Below are 27,374 nucleotides of genomic sequence, written 5' to 3' on the forward strand. Positions count from 1 at the left end.
CTTTTTTGTTTATTTATTTACCTTCCCCACTTGGAATTGACCTCTGGGGCAAACAAACACACAGACACACACACACTGACCCTCTACACTCTGCCTCGGACTATAAATATCACCTCTGAATAGGTGGAAAAATACCAGCCCTGTGTAAAGAGAGAGAGAGGGAGGGAGAGGGGGAGAACGAGGGAGAGACAGAGAGAGGCGAGTCAGAGAAGGGGAGAGAGAAAGAAAGCGAGGGAAGAAAGGGAGAGAAAGAGAGAGGGGAGAGAGATGTGTTGGACCTACCTCTTACCTTCTGGTTTTTACCGCACCCTGCCTCATGAATGGCTGGCTTGTTCCATGGTGTCTAACCACTGGCTCCAAACACACACACACACACACACACACACACACGTTCTTTCACACACATATTCTCTCTCCCTCTCTCTCTCTCTCTCCCTTCCTCTCTCTCTCTTTCTCTCACTCCCTCTCCCCCCTCTCTCTCTTGCTCTCTCTTTCTCTGACACACACACACACACACACTCACATTCTCTGTCTCTCACACATTTATTCGACACCCCTTTTGGGCTGGCAATCATAGTCCCGCCTTTAGCAAGGCAGCTAGAGCTCCTATTGGACGAGATCTTCCTTGATGGTGACTGTTTCATCCTGTGGAGCTATTCTATCAAGCATTTCCTTTAGGATAAGGAAAGCTTTATCTAAAGAAGCTCTGTGAAGCAGTTCTAGAAAGCTGTTCTGTGAAGCAGTTCTAGAAAGCTGTTCTATGAAGCAGTTCTAGAAAGCTGTTCTATGAAGCAGTTCTAGAAAAGCAGCTCGAGAAAGATGCTCGCCCACTCAAGAAGCAAATGGGAAACACAGTGATGTTATAACTCCACTGGTCGGGAATTTTAAACAGGGGAAAGTTGGCACCAGCTAGCCTGTCAGTGCTACTAAGTTCAGCCATGCATATTTCCTTGCCGTCCCACAATGCACCAATACTGAGAGTGATACACTTGAAGAAGAGAGTGTGGATGCAGGACAGAGATACACACACACACACACACACACACACACACACACACACACACACCCTACATCCTCTCTTTTTTATACATCTTTCCAAACCATTTTGCACTTGACAATAGTAATCGGAGAATAATAATTCAGTTTTAAACGATAAAGACGTATTCTGACTTTCCTTCCATGGTAGAATGTCCGAACCCTGACCCTGTTCAGATGCAGAAAAACCCTCCCTGAGTTATGAGTGACCATGCTCCCTCTGGAAACACGGAGAGAAAGGGAGAGACAGAGAGGGAGAGAGGGAGAGAGACGGGGATCGTGTCATTGTTCTTCCCTGCAATGGCTGCTCTGTATGAACCACAGACTCCACATTCCACCCTCACTTGCTTACTCTCTCTCTCTCTCTCTCTCTCTGTCTCTCTCTGTCTCTCTCTGTCTCTGTCTCTGTCTCTCGCTCTCTCTCTCTCTCACACGCACGCGCGCTAGAGAAGCCCAGAGCAGAGAGATCCTGAGATGATTCTGGCTGAGCAGAGACCAGTGTGATGATACTTTAGTGGAAAATCCTCTAACGTCCAAACTGCCTCTCTTCCTCTCCCAGTGTTTCCGCTGTGTTGATTTTTCCGTGGCAGCCCGCCACGGCTCAATTTCTGCCGCCACGGTATCAGAAATAGGGCTGTACAAGACAGGCCGTCTATCAGCAGTGATTATTAGAAAGCCTATCGGAGGATAGCACGGACACGCGCTTCACAGCACAGTTGAGATTGCGTGTGTGCGTCCTTGAGAACTGTAGAGCTAAGTCGTATAACTTATGTTGTCATTTAAGTTAAGGCTGTTACTGTATTAGTCTATAGTTCTTGCTAATTTAAATTAAGTTAACTGGTGATTTTCATTGTTTGTAGGCTATTTTTCCCCTGCTAGCGAAATTGTACATGTCGATTAGATAGCGATTGCTGCCCTTGCAATTTTTGCTACAGAATGCTTAGCCTATCAAGATCAAATGAAGCAGACAGCGTACATGCTTCTGAGTGGGGGAGAGGGAATGGTGAATGTTTGTTTCACTACATGCTCTTATGGTTCTTCCCTTTGGGACTGTTTTTTCACAATGTATACTTCATGTTTTGGCTACCCGCAATGTTTGAGGCTATCTTGTTGTTATGATCAGAGACCTATGCACTTTTGTAAAGCTCTCTCTTGGAAGTAGCTTTGGATAAAAGCGTCTGCTAAATGCATTTTATTGGGGTGGCAGTATTTTTTATTGGGGTGGCAGCTGCCCCCCCTTGCCACCCCTTAGATCCGCCACTGCATCCATCAACACTGTGTCACACATCTGGCTGAGTGAGGCAGAGGTTTGGTTTCTATCATTAGAGATGACATCAGCCTGAACACCACCACCACAACACACACAGTCATTACTGCCTCTCTCTGTGTGTCTCTATGTCTCTCTCTCTCCCCCTCCTCCTCCCTCTCAGTCTGTAAGCACACCAACATGCTCCTGTAGCTCTGGCTGTAAACACTGACAAGAGGGTGTGTCTAATGTATGCGTCTCTGAGTATTAGTATAGGTGTGTGTGTGTGTGTGTGTGTGTGTGTGTGTGTGTGTGTGTGTGTGTGTGTGTGTGTGTGTGTGTGTGTGTGTGTGTGTGTGTGTGTGTGAGTGTGTGTGTGTGTGAGTGCTGGGGTACACTGACCTGGGTTGACCTGTGACATCACGGCTCCTAGCAGGTACAGCAGGATGAGGAGAGGGAAGAGTGCGGCCCACAGGGGCTTCATCCCAAACACACACACACACACACTAGGTACACACACACACACACACACACTGCAAGTCAGGACCAGGGAACCAGGGAATCTGGAGAAGCACGACAGTTTAATTGCTATTTATAAATTAGAGTATTGTGTCTCTCATGTGATGTATGAATGAATGCAGAATTATTTCTTATTGATATATAATCACACAGCAATACAAACACGCCCATGTGGTTGTGTTGTGACGGATGCAGAAAAGCTTTTCCACATTTGACCCAAACAACCCTTCTGGTGCTCCTGACCTGCAGGTGACCTCGCAGTGCACCGGGAGGATGAATAGCAACACTGTGCTGACCTGTAGTCTGACTCTCCTAGCCTGCTCACAATCGACCTGGCTCCACACAGCTCACACACCCTACAGGTGTGTGTGTGTGTGTGACCTCCCCCACCCCACATCCCCCCCAGACTACCAGCCAGGGCCTGACCCACCGCAGCAAACACAACTGCATCTGTGTGTTCAGGTTTGATTCATTCAGCCGCAAGTACAGCAGAACATGAAGAATCGGTGCAGAGTTCTAACAGTGTGTCAGTGGTCAGGAACGGGCTGTATTTCCCAGGCACAGTGCAGAGAAACCTCAACGACAGAGCAACACAATGACCTCCAGAACCAAGGTCGTGTTTGGCCCCACACGTGTTTGGTGTGTGTGCTTAGGGCTTTGACCTGTGTGCAGTTTTAGCTTGGCCTCTGTACGGAGTAACAACACACACACACACACACACCACAGTTCTCCCGTTGCCAAAGAAAACAGGAGGGGGCTTGATGTTGTTATTACAGGGTTTCTTATTTGCAGAAACAATCTGATCTTGGAAGCCCTTCCTCCCTGGCACACAGAGAAACAGTGTCCTTCAGGCCCTGCACTCTGACAGACCACTACAGCACATACACCTCACTTTACCTGTCTCTGACACACACACACACACACACACAAACAGTCAACAGCACATGGTTTAGCTGTACCCCACTATAGCATAACTACTCATTCCAGATCAGCCCAGAACAACAGCTCACTGGTCTGTACCCGGTCTCTACTCTATTCTACTGTACTCTACTATGCTCTACTCTACTGTATTCTACTGTACTCTACTATGCTGTACTCTACTGCACTCTAATATGCTCTGTACTCTACTATGCTCTACTCTGCTGTATTCTACTGTACTCTACTATGCTGTACTCTACTGTATTCTACTGTACTCTAATATGCTCTGTACTCTACTATGCTCTACTCTGCTGTATTCTACTGTACTCTACTATGCTCTACTCTTCTGTATTCTACTGTACTCTGTTGCTGTCTGTGTACATCTTGCTGTGTGTGTCTTGCTCGTGTGTGTGTGTGTGTCGCACTCTTCGTGTGGTGGAGTGTGCGTGTTGCTGAGTGTCTCACAACTTATTTAGGACATGTCTTGTGTCATATTCCAGGCCTGTAGTTGACCACTGCCTAAACTGACAGGAGCCAACCTGAAGGACTGATCTGGAACTCCAGATATCTGTTTCCAGATCCATCATCACATTTGAATTGTATCTCTACTCTCTTGACACCTGACTGTGACAGGCGCCCTCCTTGACCTGTCTGCCCCTCTCTGGAGGACAGGAGCCCTCCCTGACCTGTCTGCCCCTCTCTGGAGGACAGGAGCCCTCCCTGACCTGTCTGCCCCTCTCTGGAGGACAGGAGCCCTCCCTGACCTGTCTGCCCCTCTCTGGATGACAGGAGCCCTCCCTGACCTGTCTGCCCCTCTCTGGAGGACAGGAGCCCTCCCTGACCTGTCTGCCCCTCTCTGGAGGACAGGAGCCCTCCCTGACCTGTCTGCCCCTCTCTGGAGGACAGGAGCCCTCCCTGACCTGTCTGCCCCTCTCTGGAGGACAGGAGCCCTCCCTGACCTGTCTGCCCCTCTCTGGAGGACAGGAGCCCTCCCTGACCTGTCTGCCCCTCTCTGGAGGACAGGAGCCCTCCCTGACCTGTCTGCCCCTCTCTGGAGGACAGGAGCCCTCCCTGACCTGTCTGCCCCTCTCTGGAGGACAGGAGCCCTCCCTGACCTGTCTGCCCCTCTCTGGAGGACAGGAGCCCTCCCTGACCTGTCTGCCCCTCTCTGGAGGACAGGAGCCCTCCCTGACCTGTCTGCCCCTCTCTGGAGGACAGGAGCCCTCCCTGACCTGTCTGCCCCTCTCTGGAGGACAGGAACCCTCCCTGACCTGCAGCCAGCAGCTGTGGGGCTTGAAGACACCAGCAGGTTCTAGCTCCACATCTGCAGACAATAAAAACTGAAACACCCATCTCTTCAACGTCAAGTGCAAGCCACAGGAACAACACAGAGAACTATTATGTACACATAAGACACAGAAGAATAAAATTACACTTTTGCAAAAGTAGAATGAAACATAACACCAGGACATCCCATTAAATGTACTCTATTCCAGACTTTTGTAGGAATCTTAAAATGACCAGCTGGTTGTAATGGCTGCTACACAGCTGGATAAAACCAGGTCTACTCTACTCTACTCCAGCCTGCAGACCAGACAGAACATTGGGTTCCTGTTCAAACGCAGAATAATACCCAGAATGCCGAGGGGCAGTGAAAGTAACCGCAGCACGACCGAGGCATCAGTTTTCTGCCCAAGAAAGTTCCCCTCTCTCAGAAAGTGACCAGTAAAAGTTTAAGAACTATTTAATGATGAGCACAGTTAACTTACGTCTCGATAGCTTTTCTTATTCAACCATTTGTTCGGAGGAAACGAGAGTATTCCAGTGTGAATCTGTTGCCGTGCGAGTTCTGTCGGTTAGAATCCTCTCTCCGCTCGGTCTCTTCTCGCTAGGCTGATGTAAGACACTCGAGCAGTACGGCAAAGGAACGAGAGAGAAAGAGGGAGGGATGGATGGATGGAGAAAGAGGGAGGAGGGATGGATGGAGAGGGAGAAAAAACCTTGACATTCTGAGGATTCCTGGACGCGTGCCAAAGTCCCAGAATTCCACATGCCAAACATAAGGTTACAATTAAGACGGAGTTCGGTGACCAATCACATAACTTATTTTCCCCTTAAAGAATATTTTTATTTTGCCATTAGACAACTATAATGAAAAACAGAAATGTTTTTTTCTTATTTATTTTTAGTGTGAAGTATTACGTATTTGTGTTGCTCCACAGTCCTGTCCTAACATAATTAAACGCCAGTAATAGGCAATCATTGAAACCTTCATTTAAATATATATGTTATCTGGTCAGGACCTGTTCATTAAAGGGATATTCAAGATTGGTAAGTTTAAGGATTTACAGTGTAAAATATTGACAAACACACCCCCCCCCCCGTTTTGGTGGCAGGGAAGACTTCCTGTTAGAAGTCTGCACTACAGATCCTTGTACAAAAGTACGTGCTGGATAAATGTGATGTGCTAGGAGATAAAGGCCCTGTACAGCACCCTGTCTCCCAGGTTCATACAGGAGACACAAAGCACTAGCATGACCAGCCCTGTCAACCACTTTCAGCCACAGCAACATACAGAGCGGGAATTGAACCTGGGAGCTCTTGATCCACAGTCAACTGCTCCACCATGAGCTGGAGCCATCAGCCTCCAGCTATCCTGGAAACTGTGACTCCACAGAGCAATGACACACGCCTCGACACATGACTCACACTCATTCGACCCAGTAAGACATTTCTTTATTAAAGAAAACGGAAAATACATGTATCCTTCAAAGCTATGTGTAATTTCTAAGTGATTACACATAGAGACAAGCCGACATTTAAACCATCATAAATAAGTCCCCCATCCATGTATCTCATTACATGGTCTTCAAGTTTCCTTCACCTGATTCTACACCCCATGTTGTACCTCCAGATACCTTTATGCACAAATCTCAAAAAGTAGAACAATTTGTATGCAGTAATTTCCACCTACAGCAGGAAAAGTCCATATAAAAATAAGTCTGAAGTAAAAAATAAATATTGTTGATCAAAGTAGCCAGAAGGCATTTTACACATCAGGTATGGAAGAGGAGATGAACAGATGTTATTATATATATACACACACATGTGTGATATATATATATATATATATATACTGTATATATACTGTATATGTTGTAGCAGATGAAGAGGTGTTGGGGTGAATCTCAAGTGCACATGGTCACGTTTGATCTTTGGGTTAACATCTGTCTTTCTCTGTCTCTCTCCTCCCTCTCTCTCCCCCCTCTCTCTCTCTCCCCTCTCCCCCCTCTCTCCTCCCTCTCTCTCTCTCCCCTCTCCCCCCTCTCTCCTCCCTCTCTCTCCCCCCCTCTCTCTCTCCCTCTCCCCCTCTCTCCTCTCTCTCTCTCCTCCCCCTCTCTCTCCCCTCCTTTACACTCCGTTCTTCACCAGCTGGTGAGCTCCGTCCTTGTCGATCACCAGAGTTGGACGGAACTCCTTTCCCGCCACCAGCTCCTCCAAACCCTGCAGACACAGGATGTGACATCGTGAAAAAACGTCCTGTCGTTTCACCGTCGTCGCATCGCGCCTGGTAGCCGAGATGTGGTTACTGTACACTGTGTCTGGTAAATACACACCATTCCTTGACTCCGTTCATCAAAATACTGTTAAGAGCTACACATCCTTAAATTGTAAACAAGCGAGGCATGCTCATTGGTTGATCATTCCCCCCTCTTTACCTCTCCTCCGTACGACACAAGCGGAGAGATCTCACACTTGATTGGCAGGTCTGTTCCGTCTTTCAGGCTGTGGGGAGAGAGACAGGTCAGCTCAGAGGAGGGAGACAGGTCAGCTCAGAGGAGAGAGACAGGTCAGCTCAGAGGAGAGAGACAGGTCAGCTCAGAGGAGAGAGACAGGTCAGCTCAGAGGAGAGAGACAGGTCAGCTCAGAGGAAACAAAGAAAAACAGGAGGAATTTTCTTCTCTTTGTTTGTGGGTAGAAGATGGAGATGTAAAAAGCAGATGTCCGACAGTCTCGATCAGCAAGCCTCCCACAGAGAGGTCATGATTATAGGGTCAGAGGTGAGCCCCACATCTCCCAGAAGTACTTAAGAGTTACAGGAACAGCCTCTACTGCTAGCAGCACCATCAGTTATAAAGGGTTCATACAGCACAAGCTCCAAAGCAGGGGATTTGAACTTGCAATCTCTCGATCTGCAGTCAAATGCCCCCCCCCCCCCTTTACTACAATTCAGCTGCAGGTCCGGCCCTCAGCCAGCTCATCAGGAGAAAGATGGATAAGTTATTATAATAATAATAATAATAATAAGGTATTCGGGTCATGAGAGTAATGTGCTGAATCATGAAGATCACATGGTCCATCTGGATGCTGAAGGGATATGATTCTCTGGCTTCATCATCATCATCATCATCATCATCATCCCACTGCAAAAGCGTGCAGTTTTACCCAGCATGCAACATTCTGTGGATTAGTAGACAGAGTGGAGCCACATCCCGGCGGTGACCCTTGACACCAGGGCTGCGTCTCGATTGGCCCGCTTGGCCCCGCGGCCCGGCCCTGCTTGACTATTGAGACACGGCCCAGGGCTGCAGGAGGACGAGCGACAGAGAGAGAGAGAGACCCCCATCACCATGCAACCAGGGACTAGAAATAGTTACTTTATCTTGACATCAGCCGAGCTGCTTTCTGCTGCGACGTGACTGGAAACATCACATAGGGAGAACCGTGGTGGGGGGGTGGGAGGAATGAGGGGGAATGAGGGAGGTGGGGGGGTGAGGGAGGGGGGGGTGAGGGAGGGGGGGGTGAGGGGGGGTGAATAGATGGTAGACAGTGGAATGAGTGAGTGAATGAATGTGTGGAGAAGGCAAGTGTGCATGCCCATATGTGTGTCTGATAGTGTGTGTGTGTGTCTGAGTGTGTGTGTGTCTCACCTGGGTATGGCGGGCACGCGTGTCCCGTTCTCGTCTATGAAGTGTCCCCCGGCATTGAGGACCCAGCGGTGGTGCAGTGACAGCAGGGCGTGTCTGGCTGTGCTGGGCGTGTCCTTACCGTCCTGGCTGTCTGCGTTCTTCAGAGGAGAGAACTCGTCCTCGCGCAGAACCTCAAACACCACAAACTTCCTAAGAGACACAGAGGCACACTTAAAACAGACCGTTTGCTACAGCCTTCCTGCTCTACAGTTAGGGCTGGAAACAAAAACACACATGCGAGTTAGGATGAGCTAACAGCATGACACATGATAGCAGGACACATGCTAGGTAGTAGCTACGTAGCCCACAGGGATACGTACTAGCTACAGGATAATCCTTGACACTCACTTGGCAAACTGGAAGATGTCAAAGACAAACTTTTCCATTTTGATTCCGTTGGGTTTGTCTGGTGTGATGAGCTGACCCTGCGTGTCCACATACGGGATCTTCTTCTGAGCCACATGGTGTCGGAGCTGGGGTTCATGGATCCTGGAGGGGGGGGAAGGGGAAGATATGACCTGCTGTGTCAATAACGTCATTTAAATAAGATGTCGGAGTCTGGATTTAGAGTTAAAAAAAAAGAGTCTTCTGCCAAACCTAGGGTTCATTAAGGACCTTAACCCCAAGTAACTCTAACCAACCCTAACTAACCACCCTCACTAACTCATCCCTAGCCATAACTAACCCCCCTAACCAACCCTTCTCCTGAACTTACTGCACAACGTCTCGGAGGAAGTCCAGGGTGAAGAAGTGATTGGCCACGTTGGCGGCATTGAACATCAGACGGCCGTCGGCGTTGCGCTTCTCAGCGGTTGCCAGGGTGATCTCGCTGTACTCCACCACCTGGTAGCGCTCATCCACCTTGCAGACCACACCCACTGCCTCCGTCGGATTGGTCTTCTCCACCACCTGGAAGTGATGTCAAGGGGGAAACAGGAAATTCGTCATGCATGACCTGCTGAAGGAGTGTGTAAGGAACTCTGACAGGATGGCGTGCAGAGTTCCCTAACGGAGCAGGTCAGAGTCTGGGTACAGGTCACTGAGAGAAAGGGATTCGAACATGAGAGCTACACTCCATTTTACTGACTGCACCCTGCAGAGCATCGCCCTGACAGGGTCTAATGACAGGTTGGAGTCCAGAGGAGAAGGACGGGGGAGCCACATGAACAAAAGAAGGGAGGGGTCAGACAGGGGAGGATTAAAGGAGGGAGGGAGAGGGGGGAAGAAGAGTGGGAGTGGAAACGAGGCGGGGGAGGGGTTAAGAAGCCACATGAAGGGCAGCAGTGGTCTCAGTCGTGTATGGAGCCAGGGTGGAGCCTGCCTCAGAAACACACAGGTCAGGGTGGGGCCTGCCTCAGAAACACACAGGTCAGGGTGGGGCCTGCCTCAGAAACACACAGGCCAGGGTGGAGCCTGCCTCAGAAACACACAGGCCAGGGTGGAGCCTGCCTCAGAAACACACGCAGGAAGACTCCACTAGAACACTCCCAGCAGCTCCTGCTGTGATTCACATTGTAGTTCCTTCAGACGCCTTTACCCAAAGCAAAGTTCACATAATGTAGAAAGCAGAGCACCAAGTCAGGATCAGAGCTGGGTTACGACTGTGCTGCATTAGCTCAAACACATATTCCAGAAATTGTTGTTGCATAAAAATCCCCCTTGCTTGGCCACGCTGGTTCAACAGGGATCGTAAAGCCTATTTAACTGGCATTCTGCTCTACCCTATAAACTTTACTGTAAGGAAAATAGCACAGCTTGTCTTAGACCAGTCTGGTGGGAGGAGCTAAAGCAGTATAGTGGGAGGAGTCACAGCAGACTGCTGTACTTTCTGCACTATTTGTATGTCGCTTTAGATATAAGCGTCTGTGAAATGAAGTAAGTGATGTAAATGTCCAGTGAATCGAACAGGCTCATGAGGGGCAACACAGGAGATCAGGGGGTTTGTTGTGGCAGCACACAGCACTGCCTCTTTAGGATAAACTGCAGACACTTTAAGAAATAGTTTATCTTATGTTTGCATAGTGAAAAGGATATCTTCAGTTAGATAAACATGCCCTTCACAGAAGCACCAAAACAATGATCAACACTGCCACCAGGTGGGAACTCAAAGTATCTGCAGCCCACTTGCCACACTAGGTTACTGGTTTGTACATTTACATTTAGCAGAGGTTTTTATCCAAAGCGACTTCCAAGAGAGAGTTGTGAATTTGTCAAAGTTTGTAATGAATACATGAGATTCTGAGAAACACAGAGACAGAGAGATAGATAGAGTGAGACAAAGAGAGTGGAAGCAATACAGAGACAGTGAGAGAGAGAGACAGAGAGAGAGAGAGAGAGAGAGAGAGAGAGAGAGAGAGAGAGAGAGAGAGAGAGAGAGAGAGAGAGAGAGAGAGAGAGAGAGAGAGAGAGAGAGAGAGAGAGAGAGACAGAGAGAGAGAGACAGAGAGAGAGAGAGAGAGAGAGAGAGAGACTGACCTTGTTCCCACAGTCTCCTCCTTTGGTCACACAGAAGCCAATGAAGGCGGGGTCAGCCACCTTCACCAGGATGTTGTCCACACAGTACACATGGATGAACTTCACCCCTCTGCTGCTCATGTTCTCCACGATGCCCTGGGAACCCAGCGCCCGGTACAGACCCCCGTTCCCATCTGGAACACACACACACACACGCGCACACTTGACTTTCCTGTGCTTAAGAGCTAAGCTAGACACCTGATGTCTCAATAGGATTGGTGGGTCCAGAAGGTTAGGTCTATAGAGTCAGGGTTAGGTCTATAGGATCAAGTATATAGGGCCAGGTTTGGGTTTGGAGGGTGGGGTATAGCTCTGGAGGGTGGGGTTTAGGTCTGGAGGGTGGGGTTTAGGTCTGGACGGTCGGGTTTAGCTCTGGAGGGTGGGGTTTAGGTCTGGAGGGTGGGGTTTAGCTCTGGAGGGTGGGGTTTAGGTCTGGAGGGTGGGGTTTAGCTCTGGAGGGTGGGGTTTAGCTCTGGAGGGTGGGGTTTAGGTCTGGAGGGTGGGGTTTAGGTCTGGAGGGTGGGGTTTAGCTCTGGGTACCTGGAGCCATGGCCAGCTTGGCCTTGCTCTCCATGATGATCTTGCCGTCGTAGTCCATGGCAGGCAGCATTCCCTGCTGGAAGAACACAACGTTGTCTGGGCTCAGGCCGAAGTAGCTGTGCCTGCTGAAGAAGTCCTTGGTAGACTGCATGGTCCTGCCGCTGGTCATGATGTACCTGAGGAGAGAAACCGTGACGCTAGGGGTCAGCGATGGCTGAGCGGTGAGGGAATCTGGCCGGTAATCAGAAGGTGGCTGGTTCGATTCCCGGCCATGCACACAAAAATGACGTTGTGTCCTTGGGCACTTCACCCTTCTTTCCTCGGGGGGAATGTCCCTGTACATACTGTAAGTTGCTCGGGATAAGAGCGTGTAAATGTTTATGATGCAGAGCAGCGGCATTCTCACAGAACGCCAGAAAGACGCCCTGCACGGCTTGTTCCGCTCGTGGAATTGAATCGACTTCTTTATGGAGAGGTGCATTCCCTGTTATTCCAGTTCATAATCTTAATTTTTAAGTCTTTATTTCTGGTCTCTTGACAAAACTGCCCTAATGAGGCCTTCTTTGATCTACTCCGTGAAGGAACTGGACTCTCGCTGTGATTTCAAGTTGACTTTAATCTTCTCTCGTGAGAAGAAACTTCCACATCAGAGAGCAGAGAGTATGGAGAACCTTGAGGCTCACCTGAGATCCTTAGTGCCATGGTTAAACAAACTGATAACAGGCCATAAACAGACTCTTCAAGCATAAATGAAGCATATTAATACCGCATTATTATTATTATTACGTTGTGATATTATTATTTGAGCAGGTCAGAGATTGGAGGGGGCCTCTCACCAGGGTATGGAGCACTTGGTGTTGTGTTTGCGCTCAGCCAGCTGCTGTAGCTTAAGGACACGTTCAGCCTGGATCTGGAAGAGGGTCTTGTGGGAGGGCAGACCAACGTTGTACATCCCCTTGGGGTAGGAGACCCCCAGCCTGGTCCCCTGGCCCCCCGCTAGCAGGAGCACAGCCACCTGGCTCTGGGACACGCAGCGCAGCCCTGGACGCACACACACACACACTCTGTAAGAGCCTGTTACCTCCACTGACACATCACTACATTATATATCCTGTAACCGCACAGATCATTTATCTATAGTTTATATACTGACGGCAAAATACTGCTAAGTAAACTAAAAGAAAAAGTCTAAATGACTCCTTATCCATGTATCAGTTGTAGTATGCTCATAATACAATAAACATATTTATGAGCATATATGAGCGTGACGGAACCTTATATCGAGAGAGGGCGGAGAATTGAGACACAATCGAGATAAACAAGCCCTTTAATCACATTACCTTATATATACACTAACAGAATTGGCTGATAATGCAGCCGTTGTTAAGCTTACATAAACTGTTAGTCAGCTCTGACAAAACTGGGTGGTGCTGTTAAACAGTGAGTGGACACACACACACACACACACACACACACACGGCACAATACTACATGACTCAGCTGGGTGACCCTCCCATTTGCGTCAGGACCAAAGCAGAACCAGATGTCCTCCACACTTTACACTGCCCCCTCACAGACCTCCACACTATACACTGCCCCCTCACAGACCTCCACACTATACACTGCCCCCTCACACACCTCCACACTATACACTGCCCCCTCACAGACCTCCACACTATACACTGCCCCCTCACAGACCTCCACACTATACACTGCCCCCTCACAGACCTCCACACTATACACTGCCCCCTCACAGACCTCCACACTATACACTGCCCGCTTACAGACCTCCACACTATACACTGCCCCCTCACAGACCTCCACACTATACACTGCCCCCTCACAGACCTCCTCAAACCCCCTCAAACCCCCATGATATGCAGATCTCCTGTACTAGCAGCACTGCTGAATGATTTCGCAAGAAAGTTATTATGGTTTGGCCAGCCAACTGTTTTACTGGAAAATTGTAATAGTTTCCAACCTTAACAACAGGCTAAAGTAGCATCTAGTGTTACATCTGATGCTCATCCTTGTTGACCCAGTTTGCAGAAACATCATTCCCACACACAACATTTGGCCAATGGGTTGCCAGGTCACGTTTTGAACCCTCCAAATCAGTGACAACAATTCACACAATTCCAGTAAGTCCACCTGGCCCCTGCTCAGGAACACGGGCTGGGCTTGTATCAGGAAGTATGGAGAAAACTGGCTGTGCGTGCCACATCAGAGTTGCATAATGATGTTTAACTGCTCCTCCTCCTAATCACACACACGCAAATACCGTTCAAGGGCAATACAACTATACAACACACCATAAAAAAGGGGAGAAGATCTCCCAAACTGCCCCTTCCTGTGTGGGACAGTAAGGTCAATAGCTCTGTCTAATTACCAAGCAAACCTGAGTGTACCATGGGACAGGTATGATCACTTCAGGTCAAACGTTGCACAACATTTCAGGGTGACATTTGTATATGAGTAGGGGACACACCCTGCTCCTCCCAGGCCTGGACACAGTCCCTGTCCCTGGTCACGCTGCCCAGAACCTCCCTCGGGACCGGCTCCATGTGGTTGTCCACCTTCTCCTGCTTGGCGCTGCCCGACAGCTCCATGGCTGCCCGGAAGAAGCCGTTGATCTCCAGGAGGTCCATCCCCTGCAGGTCATGAGCCAGACCGGCTTGCTCCTCGGGGCTCAGCTCCTCCCAGAACTGCAGGAGGTGAGACTGGCCTGCTTCAGACAGCCTCGCAGACAGTTTGCTCTTGTCCATAGTCACACTGCTGGGTATCGTCTGGTGGCTACACACACACACACACACACACAGACAGAGAGACAGTCACGTATAAATACACACAAACACAGATATATAGATATACAAACACACACACATACATATATGTAGATGCACACACACTTACACAAACACACAGATATATAGATACACACACACGCACATTTACAGGGTGCAGGAAGAATTCATACTCAAGAACACAGCTCCAGTTCTCACACAGACACACGAATACCTTCGAAGTGACACAGCATACCGCATACAGGCTGGACTACGTTTCTACAAGGAATCTATATGTCACACTCACGGCACTGACCGGATTACCGCAGCCTTGGGAGTTTAGTGATACGTAATAAACAGCCTTGAGCTTCCTTGTTCGTGGATTTGCATCAGCGTTGTCAACGTGTCATTCCAAACACTGGGTACAGCTGTTGAAAACCTACGACTAAACTCTTCACAAAGTAAATCGTTTAACGTATCCGTGGTTCTGATTTAGTAAGATCTGCCAGCACATCGTAGCACCACGTCACTAACTTCTAGCTTCACGCTGTCAAGGCAACAACCGGCAGCATTTTCCTACAGTCGCAAAACACCGCGTACACTGGATAACCTTTCAATGAATAATATGTATTTGATTATTAAAATGAAAGAAATGTAATGAAGGCTTACCGAAAACGTTGTCCTTTGAGCAGAGATCTCTCTGACCAGTGATTCTCCAACTGGAGATTCTTGTATGGGCCACCACGGTGCCTCCACCCACCGCCAAAACTGACGGGAACGCCCAACACACAATGAGCTCACATCTAGGTTATTTAGAATATCATTAGCACATCTACACAGTAGCCAAAAGTTAATTACAAAACATTTGATCTGTATTTTTTTTATGATAATATTTTAAACTGTACCTGAGCACGAGACAGTAGATGGACACAGTGTATGCTAAGTAACTTAGAGCTTTTTTTTAATTTTTATCATTCACCATATGTTAACCGAGAATGGTTTCGGTCAATGAAAACACTGGCAATAACGAAAACCCCAAACACTTGTATTTCCTCGTTGTTAGCATACTGTGCAGAGCAAAACCAGAAATAGTACAGCTGCTCCAGGCTACACACCTATACTACCACTATACGTTTTAACTACCAGAATATACAGATTCAAAAGCAGACTTTATTTAGCTTTTGTGTATTTATTTATTTATTTGAAATGACTAACATAGCCTAGATTGTTCCCAGGTCATCGATAACAGGATTGGCAGCAACTCAAACGTCGAGTCTGCAGCAAAGTAAAAAAACGCGTAACCAAGGACGAACGGAAGTTGATGACGTAAAAAGCTACTACGTCCGGTAACATAGCGACCGATGACAAATCGTTTCCCCCTTTTCAAAATATTGAACACGCTTGTTTAGCCCAGAGCCATATACAAATATAATAATATAATAATAATTGTATATGGCTCTGACAAGAACTAGCTAAACCGACCGATTGCCATTTTACTAGGCTAACTGGTTGCTTGAAAACTGTTCGAGAACAAAAAACAGAACAGTTTGTTTTCATTCTTAACCTACATCGTTTTATGTTTAATGCAATGACATACTTTTTCCTTTTGAAGATAACAAGAAAAACCAGTTATTTTACCAGCATCAGAAAACCGGCAGGGTAGGAATACATTTTAACCACAAGAGGGCAGAAGTGAGTATTTGTTTAAGCTTTTGTTTTTCTCCATTCAAATAATAGCTAAACATTATTTAGTTTGAAACCTTGTCATTTTGTCTTTCATCAAGGGCTACTTGATATGGAAAATACTGTAAACATAATTAACATGAAGAGAATAGACCACTAATTACAGTGGAGAATGACCAAGAACCGAACGCAGACACATTTCCTGTTTCCTCTTATCATGGGTCTGTACGCACTGTGAACTGACATTCAGCATAAACATGAGTATCGTTTATTTGTATTTGGACCTCTTTTGTGATATAAGGCGAGATTATCACAGGATTTAATAAATTAACACAAACAAATACATTTTTCACCACAGGGGACACTAACACTAAGGTCCTAGAGTCGACCCTCTAAAACGCATAGTAGGCACAGTAATAAATACAAATGAAACAACATACAAACATCTCTGGCTCTTTGCTGCCCTGTATGCAGGTCCAGAGGACACTAGACATTCAGCCGACTGTCCTCGACAACAAAACACTTTAGTCTTCAGCTGCATCTCCGGTCTCCTTACAGTCTTTAGAGACGAGGCTGAATTCAAAATGGCTGCTAGCTGCACACACTTGACCCATGAAAGTCCTTATAACCCCACCTGGAGGTCATCCTCCCTGTGACAGTCCAAGGAGTACTGGTACCTTATTCATATGTCATATGAATCAGAATAACAGGACAGGAGTCATGAGTCATATGAATCAGAATAACAGTACGGAGTCATATGAATCTGAATTGCAGTAGTCATATGAGTCTCTCCATGGGTGGGGGCTGGGCTATATTCCACATCTCTACTCTGGATCCTTCCTTCTCCTGCCTGCTGGGGCTGTAGGTCCCGTGAGTCGCCCGGCGGTTGAGCGCCACCACCAGGCCAACGGTGGTCAGCACCAGAGCCAGCAGCAGCAGCACCGAGGACAAGCTGACGGTCAGCAGGAGGTCAGAGGTCAAACCTTCAGAGGTCAGCTGGAGGGAGGAGGGAAGGAAGGGAGGGATAAATGAATGAAAGGGGACGTTTTCATTTGATTCATTTAGACCATGGTACAATGACTTACCCCTGCTGTGTGGTTTTGTAAAGATTACACATATATACACGTATACACACATGCACACACGTGTTCTAATAACTTGGACATACATGGTCATCTCCCGTCTGTATCAGCGCTCAGTCACAGCACTACCAACTCCTTGAGAATCGAACACACACACAGAACGACTCTCTGGGCCTCTCCTACACTTGTTTCTCTGCCTCATCCAGCTACACACAGATATAGTATGCACACCCACACTCTGTTTATCTTGTTAAAGAGATTAAAGCTTTATCTGAGTGCTGTACGCTAGCAAATGCACGCAAACATGTGCACACGTGCAAACACACACACACACACACACACACAGTTGCAGTGTTGTTAAAGCAGGTGAGGACCAGAAGGCCCAGCCTGGCTGCTAACAGGGCCGTTTTCAGACTAGTCCTGTAAGAGCCACCGTCACTACTTTACTACAACACAGTTTCTTTGAAAGACGGAAAATGTGAGTCAGTCAACATTTCCTGGTTTTGGAAATGTCGGGAGATTGGTGGATGGACTTGATGAAGTATTGCTGGCTGGAAACATGGTCAGAGGATGGAGAGGAGGGGTGGATGGAAAGGGAGAGGAGGGAGGAAGAGAGAGGGAGGAAGGGAATTTGAGGAAGCCCAGGAATTGAACAGAGGACAGACGACAAGTCGAGGATGAACAGAATGTTTATTTGAAAACAAAGACAGAACGACAGAGAAACAGAAAGGCAGGCAGAGAGACAGACAGAAATACATGAAGGTGGACAGACAGTCAGACAGACAGACAGGTAGAGAGACAGACATGCAGACAGACAGACAGACAGACAGACAGACATGCAGGCAGACAGAATGATGAGCATTACACAACAACAGAGCGAGTGATCATCACAGACTGGTCCAGTCTATGAAAGAACAGAATCAGACAGACACCAAGGAGACTCACATGACACCCTGTCAGTGAATGTCACTAGTGCAACAAAGGAAAGGACAGATAAGCACAACAAAATAGAAGATATAGAGCCATGACCTCCATTATCACAGATCTCATCAATGTCAAATAAGGATCTGAATCAGATCACATATTCAAAGAGATACTCTGCTAGCACAACGGTTGCTAATTAACGTTAAAAAAAAAAAGTACTTTTTTCTTACCTCCTTCAAATGGGTCTCTTAAATAAATAAAAAGTATTTTGGGTTTTTTAAATGACTGTTTTCTCGTGGTCCAAGCCACAGATTAGGTACACTGTACAAACACCTGTTAACGCATATGGGTAATCTGTCATTTACCTTCAGTTTACTCCACAGTAGCACTACTAAAGTTCCCGTACAAAAATATGCTCAAGGCACCAAACAGGCCTGTGTTCAACCAAACCTAGAATTATACTGTGTAGAAGGAGGCTTGTCCTTACTGTTGTGTCTGACATGATCTAAGCGTTTATTTCTATATTTGAAAAGCAACCTGTGTTTTCATACACTTCATACACGCTTGCATGCACACCCTCTACCCCAGATACATACACACACACCCTCACACTCTAACCCCCTCATACCCCCCCCCCCTCACGCCTCAGTCGTCGTTTCCTCCCCAGTCCACCTCAGGCTCGTCGTCCAGCCGCAGCACGAGGTAGGACAGCAGCTGGAAGAGGTTCTGCCAGAGCAACACGGCCACGTAGAAGTAAAGGTCGCTTACGTCGATCTGACATGTGTCCCCGGCAAAGCTCATGTCGCACACGCAGTGGAACTTGTTGATGAGGTTGCGGCAGTAGCCTCCGTTCAGACACGGGTTGGACTTGCACTCGTCCTGCTCCTGCTCACAGCTGCAGGGAGACAGACAGAGAGACAGACAGAGAGACAGACAGAGAGAGAGACAGACAGACAGACAGACAGGGAGACAGAAAGACAGGGAGACAGATAGACAGGGAGACAGACAGAGAGACAGACAGAGAGACAGACAGGGAGAAGAAACAGTCAGGAGTTACAAATACAAATGTAACTGATACATAGTCGCTAGTGGTCCTATCCTCTCCTCCCCCTCTCACCGGTGGCCGCTGTATCCAGGGGGACAGTCGCAGGACAGCTCTATGTCTGTGCAGTTCCCTCCGTTGAAGCAGGTGTAGTTCCTTTTCTCATCCCCACACACGGACACAGGCAGCCTGGGTCTCCTAGGGACACAGCAGAGGCCCTCCTGTTAGACACGCCCAACACTTCCTGTTAGACACCCTAACACTTCCTGTTAGACACGCCCAACACTTCCTGTTAGACACGCCCAACACTTCCTGTTAGACACCCTAACACTTCCTGTTAGACACGCCCAACACTTCTTATTAGACACCCTAACACTTCTTGTTAGACACCCTAACACTTCCTGTTAGACACGCCCAACACTTCCTGTTAGACACGCCCAACACTTCCGGTTAGACGCGCCCAACACTTCCTGTTAGACACCCTAACACTTCCTGTTAGACACGCCCAACACTTCCGGTTAGACACGCCCAACACTTCCGGTTAGACACCCTAACACTTCCTGTTAGACACGCCCAACACTTCCTGTTAGACACGCCCAATACTTCCTGTTAGACACGCCCAACACTTCCTGTTAGACACCCTAACACTTCCTGTTAGACACGCCCAACACTGAGGCTGGGTGACGGGGGGGGGGGGGTAGGATCTATTGTCTCCCTTCTGTTGTTACAGAGAGACAAAGAGGCTTAGGAGACGACCAGTCTAAGCAGATTACCATCTCTAATGGCTGCTTAATGACTGAGTCAGCTGAACTCAGACAGCAACAGGGGGGTCTGCAGAAGTGGGTCTGCAGAAGTGGTTTGTCAGTGTGTGTGGTGTTGAAGAACTTACAAGGTCTTGACAACTATGTACCACGGAACCTCCTCAACACGGTCCCTGGGAAAAGAGGAGAGAGGAGAGGAGAGAGAGGAGGAGCGAGAGGAGAGAGAGGAGAAGGAGAGAGAGGTGGAGCGAGAGGAGAGATGAGAGAGGAGAGAGAGGAGGAGCGAGAGGAGAGGAGAGAGGAGAGAGAGGTGGAGCGAGAGGAGAGGAGAGATGAGAGAGGAGAGAGAGGAGGAGCGAGAGGAGAGAGAGGAGAAGGAGAGAGAGGTGGAGCGAGAGGAGAGGAGAGAGGAGAGGAGAAAGAGGTGGAGCGAGAGGAGAGGAGAGAGGAGAAGGAGAGAGAGGTGGAGCGAGAGGAGAGGAGAGAGAGAGGAGAGAGGTGGAGCGAGAGGAGAGTAGGGAGAGAGGAGAGGAGAGAGAGGAAAAGGAGAGAGAGGTGGAGTGAGAGGAGGGGAGAGAGAAGGGAAAGAGGAGAGCAAAGAAACGGGAGAAAGGAGAGGCGGAGAGAAGGACAGAGAGGAGAAAAGTGTTTAGAGGACTGAACATGTTCCCCTGGTGATGCTCACAGGGGAATGTCTACTCCGTTCTCTTGCGTTGTGCTCCAGGTGAGGAGCCGTCTCACCTGCAGTAAGGCCCAGTGTAGTTCTCCGGACAGAGACAGGCGTACTTCTCCACCCCGTGGAGACAGGTCCCCCCGTGAGCACAGCGGTGCTCCTCGCACATGTCCACCTCCTCCTCGCACTGCGCCCCCCGGTACCCCGGCTGGCACGCGCACTCATACGCTAGCCCCGTCACGCTGCAGTTGCCGTGGACGCAGGGGCTGGAGGCGCAGGTGTCGGTGAGGACCTCGCAGCGCTGGCCCGCCCAGCCCTCGCTGCAGCTGCAGCTGAACAGGTTGAAGAGGTCGCTGCAGACGGCGCCGTGCAGGCACGGGTTGGGCCGGCACACGGGCGCTCCCCCGCACCCGCTCCGAGGGGGCGTGGACGAGGTGCGGACGAACTGCTCGTCCTGCGTGCGAGGGAGGTTGACCTCGGCCGGGCTGAGGTAGGACAGGACGATCCCCCCCACCTCGAGTGGGCCCAGGCAGCCCTCCAGGCTCCAGCCCGCCTCCGGACCCAGTCCCCCCACCAGGATATCCACCCCGTCCCGCAGGAAGTTGAGGTTCCCTCCCGGGGCGGCAGAGGTGGACACGTCCTCCGTGTCCTCGTCCAGCACCAGGCTCCAGCGCGACGCCTCGTCCCAGGGCGAGGTCATGAACAGGTGGGCGCTGTGCCACTCGCCGTCGCTCACCTGGCGCCCGCTGGACAGGCTGACGGGGGCGGGGCCAGTCTGAAGCTCCAGGGACAGGAAGCCGTCCTGCACCGACACGGTGAGGAAGTCGGGGCCGCGCTCGGCGTGCAGGACGGCGGCGTGGCGCTTGCGCGTGCGCACGCTCAGCGACACGCTCGTCAGGTTGCGGGAGATGCGGCCGTTGCTGCGGTAATACAGGACGCTGCTGTCGTCCAGGAAAGTGGCGTTGGAGAGACCTGGAGGAGGGAGGGGGGTAAGATGGGGGAGTTAACTCGTTTAGATTTTGCTTGCGTCGCATCTCAACATGTACCCCTTGGAAGGCTTGGGTGTAGCTAGGATGTGACCATTGAGGAGACCACCCTCCTGGCGTGCGAGCTCAAGCAGCGCGTTACCGCGACTACGTGGTTACCGTGACAGCATGGAGGAGGCGGGAGACTCACACTCGTATCCCTGACTCAGCTGACTGCACTCCGCGTACGGGGGGCAGGGCGAGAGCTCGCACCAACGCACCTCCTCACAGCGCCGCCCTGCTGTGCTGGGGGCGCAACTGCAGCTGAAGTCGTCCCACACTGAGTAGCACACGCCCCCGTTCTGACAAGGCTTCCTCTGAAGGGGGGGGGGGGGGGGGGGATTTGGGATTTGATGTCAACAAAAGAAGAACACCCCAATCTCTACCCCAATCACAACCCCAACTCAACCCAGATACTCACCCTGCAGGAGTCGTCCCCGGGGCAGCCAGGGGTCACATTAGCCAACCTCTCCACAGGATATGACATCACGGGGGCATCGTCCAACCCGAAGAACTGCAGTCTGGCGTGGTTAATCCTGAGGTCCTGGAGGCAGCCCTTGAGGTACCCCCCAAACTCCAGGGAGCCTGCAGGCTGGGGCAGCCCCCCCACGTAGACGCGGTCCCCCGCCTGGACGCCCAGCGGCCGCACCCCCACCTCGCCCTGCCTCCGGTTCCCCACGTCCAGTGCCAAGCTGCCGTTTTCCACCGCCACGCTCACGAAGCGGACCTCGCCGTCGACGACCTCGCCGTCTCCGCTCACTCTCTCCAAGCCGTTCAGCTGGACCACCAGGCGCCCCTCCTGCAGCCACGCCCGCAGGTACTGGCTGGTGCTGTTGGCGAGGACCAGCAGGAGGGCGTTGGGGCTGCGCGTGCGCAGGAAGAAGGAGACGGTGATGTCATGGCCGGGATGGTCGGTCACGGTGAACTCGGCGTAGCTCTGCAGGTCCTCGTGGCCAAACCGGGCCGTCACGTACTCTAGAACCACGACACACACACACACGCACACACACACAGGGAACAGTCAACAGAAACTAATGATGGACAGAGGTGGGTGCAGTAAATGTGTGACAAGCATCTAGGCAGTGTCTTGTTAAGGCCTTCTTAGTGTAGTGGTACAGTTATGGGTTATGGAAGAGATTTCTCAAATGCCAACTCACTTCATGAAGTCGTACTTTTTTTCTTTCCTACTCATCTTTTGTGAGAACCCAGTTTATAATGCATGGGTTCTGAACATGGCTGTGTGTGTTTGTGTGAACGGAGTGTGTGTATCTTTTATAAGACCCTGGGATCTCTAATCTGTTTTCAAGTCCGCAGGCTATTAATATACTTCTCTGAAAGACATGCAGCACACTATATTTGTGTTTGAAAGGACTGTTGCTAACATTCGGCCTTAAACCAACAATTGAAAAAAAAAGTTTTTGTTGAAAAGCCTGTGTTCTGTTGTGATGTCTGTGTGCCCTGGTGTTGTGTAGCGTGGACTCCCTCTGTCCACTAATCACCTTGGGTAAGCTGATCTATCTCTGGCTTTGACTCACTGAACATTGACCTTTACACTCTCCTCACTCCTATATCTACAGTCCCTCCCCTCCCCTACCTTCAGCACAGTCCTGTCCTTTGTACGGTCTGGGGCATCTGCACTGGTAGCTCTGCCACAGGTTGATGCACTGGGCTTGGTTTTGGCAGGGGTTGACCAGACAGCGGTCCCTGTGGCTGCAGCCAAGAGTCACGTTCACCGCGTAGTCGCTCAGCCACTGGTCCGGGACCACCAGCTGGGAGTCCACAAATACATCCCTCAGACACCCGATGAAGGCCTGGGCAGGGGGCCTGGCTGCTGCCCTGCTCCGGCCCTCCCACACCCCCCCTATGATGGTGTAGTGAGGCGGGGACTCTGGTTCCTCCAGCCCGACTAGAGAGTCCTCGACGGGGGCTTCCACCCAGCAGGCGTCCCTCTCGCAGCCCTCAGCGCCCCGGAGCGTGAGCCGAAGCACCCCGTCGGCGAGGACAGCCTCCAGGGAGTGCCACTCCCCGTCCGTGACGTTGTGGGGAATCTCCAGGGCCTGGCCGGGCCCCTCGGGGCCCGCCCCAGCCGAGGCCTCCCTCCGTAGGCTGAGTCGCAGCCGCCCCTCGTCCACCTCTAGGCCCAGGAGGAGGCCCCCGCTGCCCCGCTGGAAGAGCCCCGCGCTGGGCACGGCCGTCCGGAAGCTCAGGCTGATGTTGCAGGAGGCGTCCGCCGCCACCAGGGGGCTCTGGAGCAGCAGGTGGCCGCTGCGCTCGAAGGAGAAGGCCGTGGGGGTCTGGCAGAGGGGGCCGATGAACCCGGGGGGGCAGGAGCAGGAGTAGCCGTGGATACCGTCTGTGAGGAAGGGCTCGCAGGTGGCCTGGTTCTGACACTCGTGCCCCTCGCAGCCCACCAGCAGATCAGAGCAGTTCTGGCCTCCGTAGCGGGGCCCCTCTGGGCCCCCCGGGGGGCAGATGCACCCGTAGCCCCCCACACGGCTCACGCAGAGGCCAGCGTTCTGACACGGGCTGTCCTCACACTGCTGGCTCATCTCCTGGCACAGGGCACCTGTACAGGACAGTAGGTGGGTTGAGGAGTGGTGAAGTGACAATGTTGTTGACATGCGTTTAATCTAGGGATTGTAATACTCAATTAATTACAGAGGTTGGTACTTTTTGGTTGGTTTCACATTGGATCACATTGGATCATTTCATCTTTAACGCACGTTCACAATTCAACTAACCCTAAACCTATAAAACAGGTAAATGATTAAATGATGTGCCTAGATTATTGATTGGAGCTTTGACCCATGAGCAACAAGGTACTAGATATAGGTTTCCTATACTTGAACTGGACAGTTATGTAGACCTGCAGTAAAGCCTGTTGTATAATTCTGTTAGATTAGATACCAATGGGCAGTGCCACGGCACAGCGTTGAGTCAGAGCATCTCTTGATCACTTCCTCTATAGCCACTGTTTCATTTAATGTTGAACTCAGTTTCAAGGACATGAGACGCCTCAAGTCTAGAATGTTCTCACGGCGTCATAGAACACAGTGTATTTGAGAATCGATTCTACAGCGCAGGTGTCCCTAACTGACAGTACATGTACATTACAACCCATCAACCACCTACAACCACTAGTACGGTGACAGACTCAGGCACAACAACACAGCACAGGATAATAGAAAGAACCAGAGCCATAAAACAGCTCATTCAACCGACTTCAACTCTGAAGAACAACAGTCAACAAACGAAGCCCTTTCCACAGCTAACCACAGTACCTGGCACCAGCAGCAGGACGCACCAGACCCATCCTGCGACCGCCACCATTCTACCAGCACTTCCTCTTCCTGTGTGTGTGGCTCGTGTGACGATAAAGTGCTGCGTTCGGTCTGTTCTTGCCCACAGGGACCGTGGGTCCCACCAACAGAGGGCTGCTTCTGGCCAGCTCCCTTCAGCCATGCACGACTGGGGCGCTCGCAAGCTGGAGCCCCAGCAAAGCCGGATCTCCGGGATTACCCTAATGCAACCTGAACGTCTTAAGAGAGGGAGCGCCGGTGACTGGAGGGGGAAGGCTACTTTTAGATTCCTGCTCAAGGTAGCGCTGGCTGTCTTGCCTGAGAGATTGTGGGGACAACAGATCACTGGCTTGCGTAAGCACGGAGGAGGGATTAGGGTATTCCTTTTTGGGCCTGCTGCTGGATGGGTCATTTGGAAGCGCAGCTTTGTAAGCGAGCATCAACACTCCCTCCCCCCACCCCCCTCCCCTGACGATGACCCGTGGTTGTCACGGTGACAGAGGACCTTTCACCTAGCCTCTTCGTACCTGTGGTCCCTAGCTGGCAGCTGCAGAGGAAGCCGGCGGCGTGCCGGGGATCGTAGCTTGCCGGCAGAAGGGGCTCCACCCCATAGAGGAGCTGCCAGGACCTCTCTATGCAGCGGCCTCCATGCAAGCAGGGGGCGCTAGCGCACTCGCTCACGTCCACCTCACAGTCACGCCCCCGGAAGCCTGCACAGGACAGAGACTGAGATGAACAGCAGGAAGGACATACACAGTATTTAAGCACACATGTTAAGGTCTCTCTCTCTTTGTTTGTTTATTCCCTCTTTATTGTCTCCTTTCCTCAAAGTGTAGTAGGCCTATATTCTGCCAGGGGCTATATTTGAACACAACTAGGTAAAGTGTCTTCCTGTATACGCTCTGTTTGTGTCTGCTGTGGAGGGCTGTGTTAAGGTTGTACCTGGCCAACAGCGACAGGTGTAATTGCCCTTATTCTCCACACAGGTGGCACTGTTGAGACAGGGCTGAGACCTGCATGGCGGGGCCGGGATTTCACAGTGTTGCCCCATAAAGGCGGTCTGGGAGCAGTCACAGCTGTATCTGACACATTATTTAAACCTTTTTTAGCAAAAATTAATTTGACAAGTTGACCTTTTCTATCACTGACAAACGGTGACTGAAAATGTTACTCGCTCTCTCGGTTATTATATCCCAAAACTCAAGGTGCCTTACTTGTTTATCCCGTCGGTACAGACGGCCCCGTTTTGACACGGCTGCTCTCTGCAATCGTCCACATCTATTTCACAGCGGTCTCCCTGGAAACCGGGCCGGCAGCTGCACGTGAAGCTGTTGATGTAGTCACGGCAACTGCCGCCGTTGAGGCATGGCTGTGATCGGCACTCGTCTATCTCGAGGTCACAGGTGGCACCTGGAAACATCAGAGCCCAAAATGGAGGAATTTGGGCCACATCAGATTCTGTCTTTCCCGAAAACCCAGCAATTCATTTAGCACTTTGTTCTCTACTGAAGATGTTGCTGCCTGTGGGCTGAACATTTTGCAGCCCTATACTATTCTTTGTATTTATTTTGTCCAATTGTAATGGCCGTGTGATTCTAGTTCATTCCGTTATTGATGCGTAAAAACACTGAAGAAAACAACGTTTTGACATTTATTTGCCTTAATATACATACGTTTTCAACATTATCTAACTTTTAAAAAGGTTTTTGCCATGGTACTTGTATGTATTAGAGCAGCGAGTTGTGCATACTCCACTGTCATCTGTCAGTTTACTCCTGAACATATGCTTCTCTATTTGAAGTGTCCTAATGGTGGAGTGTAGCCTACCACAAAGCTCCCTGCCCCGACGGGTCACATGACTGCGCAGATTTAACAAGATCTTCGATCTGAAATTAGCAAGGCATTTAACCTTATCGTAAAGTATGGTACAGTAAGATGTTCTTTTAGATAGAGCTGGGATGAAGTAGCGATTAGCTTTCCTGAGCATGACTCTTGTCTACCAACAGCATAAATCCCAGCTATCCCACTCACGACCGAACAGTGATCACAAATGATCTCCCATTTGAAGTTAGTGGACATACAAGGTCTGCTAACAGGACTAGGAGTAAAGTTGGATCAAGGTCACTTGATGGGATCCTTGTCTAGTGTCATACACTTATTGTAACTAAAACTGTTAATCCGATTGGTTAAAAACCATTGTACTAATATACTGTATGCTTAATGCTAATCCCCTCAGCCCCCCTGCTTCTCATCTTAAACAGGAAGTGGATGAACACTTCTTCCTTCTCACCTGTGTATCCTGGGCTGCAGGTACACCTGTACCTGCCCACCTGGTCCACGCAGGTAGCCCCGTTGCGGCA

The 27,374-nt window shown here is 50.0% G+C and overlaps 3 protein-coding genes and 1 long non-coding RNA gene across 10 annotated transcripts in view; 1 reads left to right on the plus strand and 3 right to left on the minus strand.

Annotated features, from left to right (window-relative positions):
* The window catches only part of ddr2a (discoidin domain receptor tyrosine kinase 2a), a 13,009-nt gene extending 7,385 nt beyond the window's left edge, over positions 1-5,624 (minus strand). For all 3 annotated transcript variants that reach the window (XM_084693099.1, XM_084693098.1, XM_084693097.1), the window contains exons 1-2: positions 5,488-5,624; positions 2,684-2,844 (exon numbers count right to left, since the gene is read on the minus strand). In XM_084693099.1, the coding sequence (XP_084549225.1) occupies positions 2,684-2,765 (82 nt within the window). In that variant the 5' untranslated portion in view covers positions 2,766-2,844; positions 5,488-5,624. The remainder of the gene's footprint in view (positions 1-2,683; positions 2,845-5,487) is intronic.
* Positions 5,625-7,099: 1,475 nt separating this feature from the next.
* On the minus strand, positions 7,100-15,804 carry uap1 (UDP-N-acetylglucosamine pyrophosphorylase 1). 5 transcript variants are annotated; one of them, XM_084692824.1, is made up of 12 exons: positions 15,431-15,804; positions 15,195-15,293; positions 14,231-14,535; positions 12,579-12,783; positions 11,743-11,918; positions 11,164-11,336; positions 9,404-9,597; positions 9,037-9,177; positions 8,650-8,838; positions 8,377-8,418; positions 7,438-7,504; positions 7,100-7,222 (listed from the first exon to the last, which is right to left on the minus strand). In XM_084692824.1, the coding sequence occupies exons 3-12, from the start codon at positions 14,505-14,507 to the stop codon at positions 7,130-7,132; spliced, it is 1,557 nt and encodes a 518-aa protein (XP_084548950.1). In that variant the 5' UTR covers positions 14,508-14,535; positions 15,195-15,293; positions 15,431-15,804; the 3' UTR covers positions 7,100-7,129. The 5 variants fall into 5 exon arrangements, with proteins under 5 accessions (XP_084548950.1, XP_084548949.1, XP_084548953.1 ...); XM_084692823.1 differs by having other exon boundaries at positions 15,195-15,328; XM_084692827.1 differs by lacking the exon at positions 8,377-8,418 and having other exon boundaries at positions 15,195-15,328; positions 15,431-15,803.
* An 88-nt stretch (positions 15,805-15,892) lies between these two features.
* Positions 15,893-16,477, plus strand: LOC146221400 (uncharacterized). The gene is made up of 2 exons (XR_014750765.1): positions 15,893-16,217; positions 16,310-16,477. It is a non-coding gene; the product is annotated as an uncharacterized LOC146221400 (long non-coding RNA).
* crb1 (crumbs cell polarity complex component 1) lies at positions 16,186-26,525 on the minus strand. The gene is made up of 11 exons (XM_084692822.1): positions 26,229-26,525; positions 25,957-26,096; positions 25,542-25,724; positions 23,310-24,281; positions 22,137-22,690; positions 21,867-22,032; positions 20,759-21,662; positions 20,146-20,190; positions 19,332-19,454; positions 18,983-19,109; positions 16,186-17,204 (listed from the first exon to the last, which is right to left on the minus strand). The coding sequence occupies exons 1-11, from the start codon at positions 26,432-26,434 to the stop codon at positions 16,986-16,988; spliced, it is 3,639 nt and encodes a 1,212-aa protein (XP_084548948.1). The 5' UTR covers positions 26,435-26,525; the 3' UTR covers positions 16,186-16,985.
* Positions 26,526-27,374: the final 849 nt, after the last annotated feature.

This window comes from Hypomesus nipponensis, chromosome 26, assembly GCF_054491055.1.
Source record: "Hypomesus nipponensis isolate SF chromosome 26, ASM5449105v1, whole genome shotgun sequence".
Classification (NCBI taxonomy): Eukaryota; Metazoa; Chordata; class Actinopteri; order Osmeriformes; family Osmeridae; genus Hypomesus; species Hypomesus nipponensis.